Raw genomic sequence first — 14,114 nt, 5'->3', positions numbered from 1 at the left:
CAGAGATGTTACTGCAGCAATGAGGCATGGTAGGAAACATTGTATTTTGTTGAACCAAAATAATCACCGTTTCCAATTTCATGTATTCTTAAATTTGCTGGTTGGCTTTTTTTTTTAAAGGCACAATATACATCAAAGCCATCCACACACTGAACTCTACATACTAAGAACACAGCTCATAACACATGCAATAATTTAATGAACATTATGTGCAATTATTTTATTATATTTTTTATATATATCTCATTTATTTAGTGTGTGTGAGATGTTATTTATATTTGTTTTATCTGTTTTTATAATAATTAGTAGTTGTTTTGTACCATTTTAACCAGTGCACATGGGTTTTGATAATAATATTATCTTGACTCTTGACTGAGTTGGCACTTAACACCCTCAGCTGTCATGTGTTAAGTGATGAGGGAAGACTGATGTGACATTATTATATTTTGTCACCATTACTTGCATGTGCAGTTAATAAGGTAAAACATTTTAGCTGAGTCATGTTTGGGCTTTTTATTTCTTCTTTTTGGGAGATATTTGTTACACGGTTGGAGGATTACGTCTTTGAAATGACTCAGCACAAATGTGTTGCTTCATAATTCATAAATGGTCTAAATGACTGTATCGGACTAATATCGGTACCAGTAGATCCTCAGGTTTGCGGTATCGGTATCGGACACAAAAAAGATTTCAATAACTAATTTGTTATGTCCTTCGTTTAGACTTATTTTAAGAGAGAAGCACACAACATCCATAAATGCTGTGAGACTGTAAAAAAAAAAACATGTGAGCAGAAGGTAAAAGAAGATGCAGCTTTTAGATTTGAAGCAGGTGCACACAAAAAATGTTGTGTGTGTGAGGGTGGATGAGGATTTGTAATTTGACCTACAGTAATGATGTTACCCAGGGAAAAGTCAGACTTCATTTCTAAGGTCTTTGTTTCCCCAGTGTGAGTTGATTACAGAATAATAATGATGTAAAATGGTGTAAAGCTGGAATAATATTTCACTACAACAGTTCATCCCGCTCATGGCTTTTCAGTGCGTCTCCGCTGCGCATCTTTGCTGCGGCTGTTCTCGGCAAAACACCGCCTTCTGGATCAGAGCGCAGTAACGCTTCCTAAAACGACACGCGCTACAGCAGCAGCAGCAGCATCATCATCATCTTAAGCATCAGCAGCACAGCACGAAGACAGCAGCAGGCCTCCAGCCACCGACTGCCTCATTCTTAATTATCTCCATGGCTGCTGATGAGATCCGGCAGGAGCTGAAGATGCTCAGAATGCGCCAAATATTATCTGCAAAAATCGGACGCCTGTTCGTCTGTATACAGAGCAACATGAAATCCGACAGAGCTGCTTAAAATAGACGTTCTCGCTAGTTAATACGTGTGATTTGGTGTGTATTATTATTTGCACCGGGTGTTGGATTTGACGAGGATCTCTCCAGTGCGCTCCCTCCACCCTGCTGCTGCTGCTGTTGTTGTTGTCCTCCTCTTCCTCGTCATCATCAGCAGCAGCAGACACACTCGGTCAGACGGACACCATCTGTATACAGCAACACTGTAAACAGACGAGGGACTGTTTTTGGGTTGTTGTTTTTTTTAAAAGACGCAGTGGAAGGTAGGTGGTTTGTGTCTCTCCATGTCTCGGATCACGCTTCCACCTCGTGCACGTTTGTTCTCCAGCAGAATGGTGCAGTGCAACAGCGTTTGCTCAGCTCTTCCACAAATGGACAAGGACATGTCAGAAGGGGGACAGGACAGGATATGTTTTCATGGTTTCACGCTTTGAATGATATGGTCCGTGTTTTTTTGTTGTTGTTTTTTTTTTTTTTTTTGTCGTTGTGTTCATCCATTTGAATCTGAGTGTGTGTGCGTGTGTGTGTGTGTCAGAGAAAGAGAAAGAGAAAGAGGAGAATCAATGCGTGCTTTCCAGGCGTGAGAATGATGCACATGAGTTGTGTGCATGCGTATGTGCTTTATAGGATGATGCGCATGGTGCCAAGCAGCAGAGGAGTATGTGCCTACAGTATAAATGTAAGGAAGTGTGTGATGCTGCATGTTCTCATGGGTGCAGAGGTGAGAGTGAGAGAGAGAGCGAGAGTACTGTCCTGGATGCACAATACAAGTGCTTTGTCTGATATGAACAGTCATAGTCCATGAATGAGAACATTATTCACTATGAACAAGTATTCTTAGTAAAAAACTAACTCATATCGACTCTACTGTATTTGTGCAAGCTATCAGCATGAAGTGTTGCTCATGTATTTAAATAGGATAATAATCTTTATACTTCTCAAATCAGAGTTGCTTAGTGCTTCCCAGATAAAAACACAAGTTAAAAGACCTAAAATAAAAACAATATATATAGACATGGTGACAATTTAATAAGATGATAACAACAAAAACAACATGAGCACAATAAACCATAAACAAATAAGAACTAAAGTTGGGTCAAATCTGGAAATGCAGAGTGAACTGACTCCACCTGTTGTATTTTTACTGGCAGGGAGTTTCAGAGTCTCAGGGCTCAGAATCTGGATCTCAAAGTACTTCTGATTGTGGTTGTAAGGCAGCTCTTTTGTGAGCATCTGCATTCAATGCATTTTCTTCCATTTTGTTATGTAGCAATTATAATTGTCCTTACCTCTCTTGTCTCTGCTTTTTTTCTAGCTTTCAATGAGCAATGCCTAGGAGGCCACCGGTTACTCTTCAATGCTGTTTTCTGAGAATGGAGCTGTAGTAAACCTCTGAAGGATTTAGATAAACTGCTAGCATGTTGCAGCCTTCCACCAGAACAGGTGACTGCCTGTTGGAAACATTACCTCACCAGAGTAAGCATCCGAAATGGGTCCTCTTCCTCACCGTGTGCGTAGCTGTCCTCTGTCTTCCAGGGGCAGCAGCAACTACCTTAAACTGCCATAAGACATGCATCTGCGCCTCAAACATAGTGAGCTGCTCAAAGATGAACCTGACCACTGTCCCCACTCTCATACCGAACTACACTGGCGTGCTGGATCTCAGCTATAATGAGATAACAAAGCTGCTGTCTGAGTGGACCCCGATTGTTCTCCCAAAGCTCCATAATCTCCTCCTCAGTCACAATGGTCTCTTCTTCTTGTCTTCAGAGGCATTCATAAAGGTGAAGAACCTACGCTACTTGGACCTGTCCTCCAACAGCTTGCGGCAGTTGGATGAGTTCATCTTTGAGCCTTTGGCCAACCTGGAGGTTCTCCTGCTCTACAACAACCTAATTTCACAGATTGACCGCTCAGCCTTTGTTGGCGTGATCAACCTCCAGAAGCTCTACCTTAGTCAGAACCAAATCTCTCGATTTCCACTGGAGCTGGTTAAGGAAAAGTCCCGTCTGGAGAGACTTAGCCTCCTGGATGTGTCCTCCAACAAGATCAAGTTGTTGCCCATTGAGGAGCTTAAGGCACTGCCTGCTTGGTTAAAAAATGGCCTCTACTTCCACAATAACCCTCTGCCCTGTCACTGTGATCTCTACACGCTCTTAGCCCACTGGTACCTTCGAAAACTCAACTCTGCGGTGGACTTCAAAGATGACTACACATGTATTCTGCCTGGTCTGCAAAAAAAACAAGTAGCTGTTTTTGATCTCAGTGGTGAAACGATGAACTGCAGCACATTCAAGGAGGCAGGTGAAGAGGCTTTTCTGGAGCAAATACTTACACTGAGCTGTGACACCAAACACAGAGACATGTCAAAGACCTGGACCCTGCCTGGCAATGTGCCAGTGATACCTGGAAGCAACCAGACTGCCAAAGTCCTGCCGGACGGAAGTTTGCAGATAAGTTCAGTGAGGTCTGACGACTCTGGGACTTACACTTGCTTTGCGATGAGCGAGGCCATAAATGAGACGATCTATGTGGTTCTGAAGGTTCACAACCTCACCATGCATGGGAGCGGCGAGACCTTGAACACGGCATACACCACCTTAGTTGGCTGCCTGGCCAGCGTAGTGCTGGTGTTAATGTACCTTTACTTGACACCATGCCGCTGTTTCTGCTGCCCCAGCAAGGGTAAGACTCGTGGAGAGGACAGCATCCACTCCTCTATGCTCAGTGTGACCCCAACCCATGAGGACCCAGCACTCAAAGCTGAGCTGAACAAGCATGTGGCATTCATAGATTCAAAGGACTTGCAGGGCCAAAATGGAAAGCTGAACCCCAACGGGAACGAGAATGATGACGATGATCTGGATGCAGAGGCTGGCTCTCTAATGAAGGGGAAGAGGAAGAAGTCAGTAGCAGAGTCCATTAGCTCAGTCTTTTCAGACACTCCCATGGTGGTCTGAGATGATACAATGGATATCACAAGACTGGATGCACACTGGTACAATGTGAGCCATGTTTTAGTTAATGTAAACTGTGAGTGACCTTGTGGGACAACACGGACAAAGGATGTTCGCCTGCAGTTGCTGGCAAAAGAAAAATAAGGATCTCAAAGGGAGTAAAAAATAAAAAACTGACTTATTGATGTTGACAATAAGCCAGACTTTTTTCCAGCAGTTCAATCTGTAGCACTTAACATACTGTGAATGAATGGCAGTGTGCACGGACACAGAAACTACTGAAGTCTTAAGGACGGAGGATGGATACAGTATATTGTTGATATTAGCACTCAGGAAGTGATAGATTACATAACAAAGGGGGGGGGGGCATATGACACATGCACAGATTGATTTGAATAAACAAAATCACTCACATAAAATAGAAATTGAAACCATGGCTGGCTCATAGTTATAGTTTAAACAGGAAGTACTGTTGAAGAAGAGACCACATCTTATGTAAACATTTCTCTATCAACACAGGGAGACACTTCCAGGTCATACTTACCGTGTTCTACCGTGCAGAATTCAACTGGAGGTGTACATGGATTCATCCGCGTAGGGTTCGAAAGGGCCAACGCAGGAATAGGAGGATGACCTTTGCACACATGTGGACACAGAAAGTATGACCCGGGCCTTTGACAGACAAAGTGCTGTCACTGGGCTATGGTTACACGCGTAATTAACCTTGGGACATCTACATAGAAACAGCATGTCATAAACCAACTGTATATGAGACGATCAGACCATGAGTGAGATCTAGGACATCAGTATTCAACATTTAATCTATTGAAGAAGCGATGACACAACTATATTAAGAGGTCATTGTCATCTTAATCCAGACTGATCCTTATTAGTATTCATATGGAAATTGATAGAGGAATATACTTTTCCATCGCTATATTAAGAATTTGTTTATATGTATGAATAGTATAAAATCATTAACCGGCTTGAGATAGATCATTGTTTATAAAAATAACTGTGTAATCATAATAATAGCCTCTTAGTGACTGAATATCTATGATATAATCCCGAACGAACTACTGAAGCCTCACATAGCACATTGTTTCAATTCTGCATACACACAGGTTCCATGGTCCTTACAAGGACAGACAGACTCCTCCTCTTAGTCCCAAGTTATAGCATTTATGTCTCTCTGTCACATTAGCAAGTTAAAAACCAAGCCCACGCTAAACGCTGCCAGCCTTAGTTCATTTAATACTTTTCTTGGTGTAAATTATGCACCTTATATAATATCCTGATTTGTTTTAATGTACATTGCTAAAGAAAAAACTAAAAAAAACATGAGCCTCTGTGTATTCAATCATTATGTCAAATGGATTATGTTGTAGATTTGATTGCGTTTTGCTGAAATGAACAATTTACACTGATTTCAAATGTAGCGTGGTTGGTAGGAAATGATGTTTGTAGTATTAGCAGGCAACATTAGAGCCATTTAATAAAACCAGTGGGGTTCCTTTTGAGGAGGAAGCTTCAGAAGCAACAATAATTTGACAGTTTGTAGCCGACTGCAGGAAACCTTCTGCATCACAGGAGACTCTCCTCAGAGATTCCTTCCTCTTAATGGTTATGAATATATCTATTGTGTTGTATGCTGTGCATATTTCATTAACACGCTTTTTTCAAAAGGAGCCTGTGTTTTGGCGTATACAAGAGCGAGTGTTTGGATTTAAATGTTTGGCGTTTGTGTCAGAGTACAACAAGGCAAGCCCCCATGTAAATGCTAATTGCATCCTTAGATGGGCGGCGGCTTCCCTCTTATTTCTATGTCTTTGTCTCTTTGAGCATTAGAGGATAGGTGTGTTATCGCGAGTCGCAGCAACTCAAAGCCATTCTCTCTGGCTCCCTGTGCTCAGTCATGTTTGCTGTGTTTGTGTACCTTTCTCATTATGGGGCTGCCCTTATGTAAGTTCAAAAGCAAACATTCACCTCGGCAATGAATGTGATGCCATTTAAGAAGTACGTAGTTTTTGTTTATCGGGGGGGAAACACCTGGTGCTCCCATTCAGCATTTGCTCTCCCATCAAATCGTATGGTTGGAAAGTGTCAAATTAGTTTTCCAGAAACCACAATATACTGCAAGTGTGTAAACCACACACACACACACACACGTTGCACAGAAATAACAATTAAGCTCTGAAATGGTGAGGGATGTAAATGTTCTTTTGGAGCAATGGATGAAATTTGGCGGAATATTTACGGTTGCAGTGTGCACCACAGCGTCTCCTGTGTGGGTGAGAAAAGGAAGTCACACTCGGTGTGTGTGTGTGAATCATTCCACTCGCTCACACACAGGAATACCAGGTGGAGAAATATAGAGCAGCAAAAAATACCACAGGATGCACTTAAAACACACAGAGACAGACGGAGTGAGAGAGGTTTAGCACTACACTGCGGACCGGCGTGCCCCATTTTAAATGAACCAGGCTCCATGTTATGCTCTTCTGGATTTGAACAAGCCTCTGTGCCCTGTCGTTGTTCAGTGGGATCAGTTTGCTCTTGATTTCAGGGCCTTAGAAGCTGGTAAATGTTCAATTCGCAGAATCTGAGCTTGAAGCCAAACGTGTATACAGATATTATGGCTGCTGAATAGCACACATTCAACCGCCAGACCATCATATCATGTGTTTGCCCCAAAGTAACCCAGTGTCAATCCAGTTAAATTTGCCATGGGTAATAGGTGGTCTTCTGTGGATTGTCAGTGAAATTACAAGTTGCATTTATGTACAGAGAAAAACAGAGCTACTGCTGTTGACGATAGAGAAGGAAAAAGAGTGGTTTGTTCCCTCCAAAACAATTCTGCCTACCTATTTATCTCTCTATATATACAGTATATATGTATTAAGACTCACTTTTCTGTGCTCAGTATTGATTACCCGTGTACTGCTATGTTCTACCAGTGTACTGACTGTATTCTTGTGTAATCTGATGTTGTTGATCACTTTGCATTTTTGTCTGCTACTGTTCGCTGTTTCAACATTCAAGTCTTGACATAAATGTTTATTTTTTATGTAGGGTGGGGTTTAGTTTTTTAACGAAAGAGGATTATTTTACACTTAACTCAGCTGAAGAATAAGGTTGGTCTGAAAATGCATTTGACGGTTGCCGGTTGTGAAATCAGTGGTCGTGGTCCGTCCCAATGGGCAGTGAGTATGAGGCCGTGGGATGTTCAGTCAGTGTTTGACTTAGGTTGTAAAAGCCATAACAAATTCAAGGAGAGCGCCTGATGTAGAGACATGATACGAGTTTTCAGGTGGACATACTTCTATTCTAGCGGATACGTTTTTTCTGTAACAACAAATTATTAGATAAATAAAAAAAAAAAACATATAATAAGGATTAAGAGATCTGCCAACGCACAAGGATGAAGTCTTGAAACATGGATTTCGAGGGTGAATAAATCTTCTCAGGACTATCTCATTTTAAAGTTCAAATATAAAAATTCTAAACGTTTTCATATTTGCAGCAACAATAATGTTTGATAATGGACATCAGTGCAGATCATATTTGCAGTTATAGCACTTTATTGTCAGTGAGAGAAGGGAGTGGCCCCTCACTGCCCGACACACATCGATCTCCATTCATCCACATATGTAGTAGCAATTACAGGAACATCCTTAAGATAGCAGAGCTAAAAGCTCTCTGCCTTCACAACGTGCTACTACAAATGTCCATGGGATGAGAACGGAGCTTTTAACACCATTAAAAGCATGGAGTTTATTGACCACTGCTTCGGGGATGAGCTGGTTGGTCACCGCCATTAAATCTTGAAAGGCCTCACAGCTAATGGAATGGCTTTGCATGGTACATTTAAGAGCTTCTCTGAATTCAGAATAGGTGCAACCTAGTAGAAATGTAAGAATAATGACATTTCAGTTGGCTCAATAAACGATCAAGATTTGAACTTTGTGTTGCCTTAATTTTTGCTGCTGTTTCACACCTTCCAGGAAATAATAATTCAAATATTCCTGTTGTTCCTGAGGTCTTACAGATGTCTGAAACTTCATGGATGGATGCGTTCCACTAAAGTGATTGAGACATAAACATTTTAGCATTCCTAAAACAACAAATCCAATGGTGACTTTTGCATAGTGCTCATGTAACATGGTGGAAAAGGCTTCAGGTTTAGTATGCTGCTAACACTGGTGACTCAACACCATCTACTGGTCAAAATGATGTAGTGCACTCCTTTTTTGTACAGACCATGTCACGTGTGACTAAAACCGGTTAGTGTGAATCATTTAGAAGTGTAAACTGAAGTTTTCCAGCAAGGTTTGTTTTTCTTTAAAAGCCTAAATGAAACTTCTGTAGAAATCTAAATTTGAAACACATTTTATTACATTTTAAAACAAATGGAAGAACTTGGCACATCAAAATAAAAATAAATCTGCTCAAACTGTCAAGAATTTAACAAAAAAAAAAAATCCCTGAAATGTTTGTTGTTTTAATTAAAAATTTACATTTAGTAGCAGATCTAAGTTTTACAGTTTGGGTATGAGTGGTTAGTAAACTCAACAAAACCACAGCACAATGACAGAAGACGGGACCATGAGGCTTTAAGAAATTCTATTTTAGCAGCATATTTTGAGGTATTTTATGCTCTTAAACATATCTGCGGGGGTTAGCTATAGGCAAAAAGACATGCTTTAATTGAATTGGGTTGCATTGTGTGTAATTAGGGGGTTGTTTATAGCTAATCCCCAACAGATACTACGACCTGGATGACTGACATCTTACACAGACAATTAACTGAGGCATACTGTATTGTCACATAGAAAATGATCCTGCAAAATGAAACAGTGTAATATTCAGAACAACACTCCCTGATATCTGTGCATTCAAATGTGAAGACATAAATAAACGTGGACAAACAGATTGATACACTTCCACACATTCAAAAACTTTTCAGGCTTAAAAGGACAAGAACTGAACAAATACCATTATAATACTACTGGACTGGTAAACGCAAGTGAGTACATTCACTCTTTAGGAAATGGAACCTTGGTCCAGATCCCAAGAAAGCACATGTCCAGTATTTTCTCCCTTCTAGGTGTGGAGGCTGGGGCGAGATGGAGAAGACAAGCGCTTACACTTGGAGGTTCTGGGTAATGAGGTGCTGACAGCCAGAGACTCGTTGCTTCCTTTGTGCTTTTGAGGACGGGACCTCACTCTCGGGCAGGAGGAGTGTTCCTTTATTGCATGTGAAGGGGAACGCTTCTCCAAAAGTGACAGGCGTCTCTCTGAAGGCTGAAGTGGCAGAGGAGGACATGGCTTCTTGCTGCGTGAGAATGCACCACTGGCTGGTCCTTGACAGGAGGGGGTTTGTTGTTGTCCCTTCTCATGAAGAGGGGAATCCCTGATGAATCTGGAGGATTTCTCCTCAGCGTTGAGTGGAAGCTTGGTGGCACTTTGATCTTGCATAACAACTACCTCCTTCAGCTGAGCTTTGCTGGGTCGTCTGATGTTGTTGCGACATCGACCATGCTTAAGGCTTGAAGAGGAGGTGGAAGGTGGTTTGATAGACTGAGAGTTGTGCTTACTGTTTTTGGTTTCCAGTTGAGGCCCCAGTGAGGTAGACTCACACATGAGGTAGCCAACGGACTGGAAGGGTCTCGCTGACTTTCTGACAGTTGGTGGTGTGACATGACAAGACCTGAGACCGGATGAAGCTTGAGGCATTTTCCTGAAAATTAATAAAAGGATTAGTACATTCTAGTATTTCATATTTAAGAAATAAGGAATCATCATAGATCTGCTGTAGCCACATTATTTTGTGCATGCAGCCCAATTAAATACACTTTTATTTGGCAATGCAATCAATCCTTACTATTTCAAATGGCTTTATTCTTTAAGGGTGAGATCAAGTCTGGCCATTCTTTATCAACAGATAACTAAAACCAATTAATAAAGGCGAGGAATCACAAAGCAGCATATTTCCATATTTTACCACAGGCATAGACAGCACCTAGCAAAAAAAACACTGATATTTAATTTCTGATCACACAATTCACCACTGAGAAGGTGAAAAAACATTATTTGACGCATTTTCTAAACATTCAGCTTGCCAAATACAAACAGGTGCCAGATCTACAGGTTATTAAGTGATGATACTAACTTCCACAAGTGTGTGTTGAGATGGTGCTCCAACATAGTACTGAGGGCAAACCGGAGGTGATGCAAGCGGCGGTCAAAGGTGACGATGCTGCAACCCAGTGTACGACATCCGAAAGTGCACACCTGCACAACAGAGACATTTTGTTGAGTACACACACACTCCAGGACAAACAGATTTTTTTATTTGGCTAATGATGTCAGTCTAAAGGTTGCTTTTATGCTTCTGTATGCTCCGTATGCTTCTCCACTCACCCCGAGAGGTTTAGGGTGCCAGGGTGAGGTAGGCAGGTCTGTGGTTTCCTCTTGCTCATCATTTTCACTTTCTTCACTTGACAGTAGGCTCTGGTTGAAGGGATAGGGAGGCTGTATTTCCACTTTCACAGTGCTGTCACCTTCCTCTTCTGGAAGGTTTTCAGCTGGATCTCTTGACGTGCTTTAAAATAAAACAATAGAAACAATGAAAACTTCCCCTCATGAGGTAAATAACATTAACTTTGTTAAAATTGTTCTTGTTACCCAATAATGTGGCAGTTGTATCTAGTGTGCTGAGTTACGTTCTCTTCAAAAGCTTCCAAATGTTTCTCTTTGTCTTCTAAATTGTCAAAGAGGTTCACATCTTGACCCACGGAGGCTATTCTCTGCTCCACTGCCAAGTGATTAAGAGTCTTATTCGTTCCCAGTGTTTTCTGTTGCTGGTGGATGGCATCAGTCTGTTTAGAAAGAACATCCCAAATGATTAAACCTTCCATGTTAGTGCATGAAATAGAAGAAAAATATACGCTTAATTATGATATCGCTGTTAAAATGGAGCAAGACACTGGTAACAGCAGTAATAAAAGTAAATAAAATAATAACAGTTTACATTGCATAGGAGGCCTCGGCTGCTGGGCTTCCTTTTTGGATTCAGAATTGTGCTGTGTTTATTCAGGTCACATTCTTTCTCTATGGGAAGAAAGCAAACACAGTAGTCAGCGGGTAACAGCAGAACAAAGTCAGTCAACATGATCCATGATAGTAGAGAGGTTATAGAGCTGAATAGACCTATTTTTCCCCAACAAAGGCAATGATTCTGCTATCTACAGTAATAATACACTCTATGAAAATACTGCTATGAACTGAAATTGATAAGAAGCTTGGCAAAAAACAAGCAAGGGGAGAAATACAATAGAGGAGGTATAAACTAAAAACTTACTTTCTGTGTTTTTATGTGTTCGGCTATAGGTTCTTGTTCCACAAGGAGGAGTGTGAGACTCATTTGTCTGTCCTGAGTGACATGCAGGAACTCTGGGATGAGGCATCGATGCAGAGTGTTGTAGGAGGGGAGGTTTCTCCTGGGGGAACTTCTCCTCTGAAGGCAAACTGAAGAGGTGGTTGGAGAACCAGAATTGACTTAAGAGACGAGATGCAGTAAGCATAAAAACATAACTTTTAACTTGGATGAGACTGGACAGCATACTTACTGAGTTCTAGTCCACACATATCAACTGTTAAAGGCGTTATATATATACATGTATCATATAAGACATAAAATGACAATGATGTGTCATCAGAGATTAAGGAAACAAGTTAATTGATAATAATTGTGCAGCCAGTACATTCATGAAATAAATATCAATTTGTTTATGTAATGGAATAACACACTGCTGTAGTATTTTGAACTGGGATTGCAGTAACCAAGAAAGACCCAAAAGGTCACCACTGCACATACTTTACCTTTAAGAGTCTCATAACAGTAAGCAATTAAATTCAGGTGTGAAGTAAAACTGTTTAACTTGGAAGAGATTGCACAGAATACCAAAACACACAAATCAGAGATCAAATTCAGCATTGCATTAATCATACTTCATGGTTCCCATGTTGCTATGTTGTGAACAATCTTAAACAGTACCTCTGGGCCTTACTAGGCCTGTGCTGGTGGACAGATGCTGTTGCTGTGGATGTAGCACCATCCTCATGATGTCTGCCGTCCTTCTGCCTTTCTCTCGGGAGGGAAACATTCGAAGGAGGCTGACCAGGACGAGGTCGCTGCTGAGGAGCCACGGTCGGTTGCTGGCTGCACATCTTTATGAGCGGACCATGTCGCCGCTCACAGTGTTTCTCAAAGGCTTCTGGCTTCACCACCTGGCCACAGTGACTGCACACCACCAAATAAATATCATCCTGTGCAGGACAGTGGCCGTATATGTGCATATCTGTAGAGAAAAACAGAAAATAAATATAGGTTTGAGCTTTGTGAATCTACAGAAAAATATTGAAAACAACAAAATGATGACGTGTTCACCTTCTTTCCTGAGGGCCATGGTCTCACATAGGCTCTTCCCATATTTGCTGCCGTCTTCAGGATCAGACCCAGCTGCATGTAAGACAAAACCCATCAGTATTAGATGTAAAGATGGGGCATCTTGTTAAAATTAGAAAATCCAGGATTACCAAAATGACCTTTTGAGATTAGTTCATCCTGGTTTTCTATTCCACACAAACCAAGCCTGGATTAGGAGGTTCAATTTGGTCAAGTCATATTAAAGCAATTCAAACACAGCTTTTAATATCAGAACATAATGCTATATCCCTTCATCATCAAGGAGTTACTGTCATTTGGAGACATTAAAGGAGGTAATGTGATTTGCTGATTTTCCTCTTTCTGAGATATCTTCTAGAAAGATTAAACCAAAGTACAACTCCACAGAATACATATACATATCAGCAACTGAGTCTGGACTTAAATCAGCCAGGACAAGTGGACAAATCCAGGTTCAGTCTATTATTTAGGTTTTGTGGAACGGTGAACAATTCCTCCCCTGACCAAAGTGTTTTGTGTCCCTGACAGTAGCTGAGGGTTAAAGATGCTAAAGATGAATTACTGAACACATGTGAGCCGCCACCGACGTATTTGCCTAGCTAATGTTTTACCAACACTAACATAATAAAACATGTCAAAGAAACAATAACTTAAACGTGTGTTAAGTTAACTTTAGTGACAGTGTGGACAGTTGGACAAGCCACCCTGCGCTAGGACCCAGCGGGTCTTTTGTTTGGGTTACGCTTTAAGTCGCTCTCGATGTCCGTCTAATGACAAATAAACCGCGGGACACGGACATAAAGACATGATGTACGTTACAGCAGCGGGGAGGGAGTGACTCTCACCTTCAGATGGTAGAATGTCCACCCGTTCAATCCAACAACTCCAGTTTAATCCGACAAAATCGTCGAGATTGGGATTTCGCCGATTCAACGCGGCCATTGCTCCTCTGCCGCGTTCACGAGGACACGGCCTCAGTTCACGCGCAGCACTCCCTCGTGCCAGGAAGCTCGCGGCCGCGTGGTGGCGGTGTTGTGCACACACATCCCTGGACCATAGGCCGCACATGGAGGCTGCATACAACACAACGTGTGTATGTATGTGCACTGTATATTTGATAGTCAAACATATTTTATATGTTATTGTATATTCACTTTTACTTATTAATGTATATAATTATATCATTTGATTGTTGGAGACATCATTGGCAATACTTTTCAACATATAGAATCCCCCTCAACATCAGCGACAGAGAAAACAACAGCTGCATTTTTACATGTTGATGGAACCTTATTTAAGATAAGAAATGAATATGTGCAGTAGATTTGC

The 14,114-nt window shown here is 41.3% G+C and overlaps 2 protein-coding genes across 3 annotated transcripts; one reads left to right on the top strand and one right to left on the bottom strand.

The window, feature by feature from the left end:
* Positions 1-1,140: 1,140 nt before the first annotated feature.
* Positions 1,141-8,276, top strand: amigo1 (adhesion molecule with Ig-like domain 1). Of its 2 annotated transcripts, none has more exons than XM_044038917.1 (2): positions 1,141-1,621; positions 2,674-8,276. In XM_044038917.1, exon 2 carries the CDS (start codon positions 2,777-2,779, stop codon positions 4,316-4,318), a length of 1,542 nt encoding a protein of 513 aa, XP_043894852.1. In that variant the 5' UTR covers positions 1,141-1,621; positions 2,674-2,776; the 3' UTR covers positions 4,319-8,276. The 2 variants fall into 2 exon arrangements, with proteins under 2 accessions (XP_043894852.1, XP_043894853.1); XM_044038918.1 differs by having other exon boundaries at positions 1,141-1,800.
* Positions 8,277-8,921: 645 nt separating this feature from the next.
* On the bottom strand, positions 8,922-13,757 carry atxn7l2b (ataxin 7-like 2b). The gene is made up of 9 exons (XM_044037229.1): positions 13,631-13,757; positions 12,768-12,839; positions 12,375-12,678; positions 11,679-11,845; positions 11,349-11,428; positions 11,003-11,196; positions 10,739-10,919; positions 10,488-10,609; positions 8,922-10,055 (listed from the first exon to the last, which is right to left on the bottom strand). Exons 1-9 carry the CDS (start codon positions 13,725-13,727, stop codon positions 9,419-9,421), a joined length of 1,854 nt encoding a protein of 617 aa, XP_043893164.1. The 5' UTR covers positions 13,728-13,757; the 3' UTR covers positions 8,922-9,418.
* Between the last annotated feature and the right edge of the window lie 357 nt (positions 13,758-14,114).

Source organism: Solea senegalensis, linkage group LG11, assembly GCF_019176455.1.
Source record: "Solea senegalensis isolate Sse05_10M linkage group LG11, IFAPA_SoseM_1, whole genome shotgun sequence".
Taxonomy (NCBI): Eukaryota; Metazoa; Chordata; class Actinopteri; order Pleuronectiformes; family Soleidae; genus Solea; species Solea senegalensis.
Note: the sequence above shows the minus strand (reverse complement) of the source record. Positions and strands in the feature narration are given on the sequence as shown.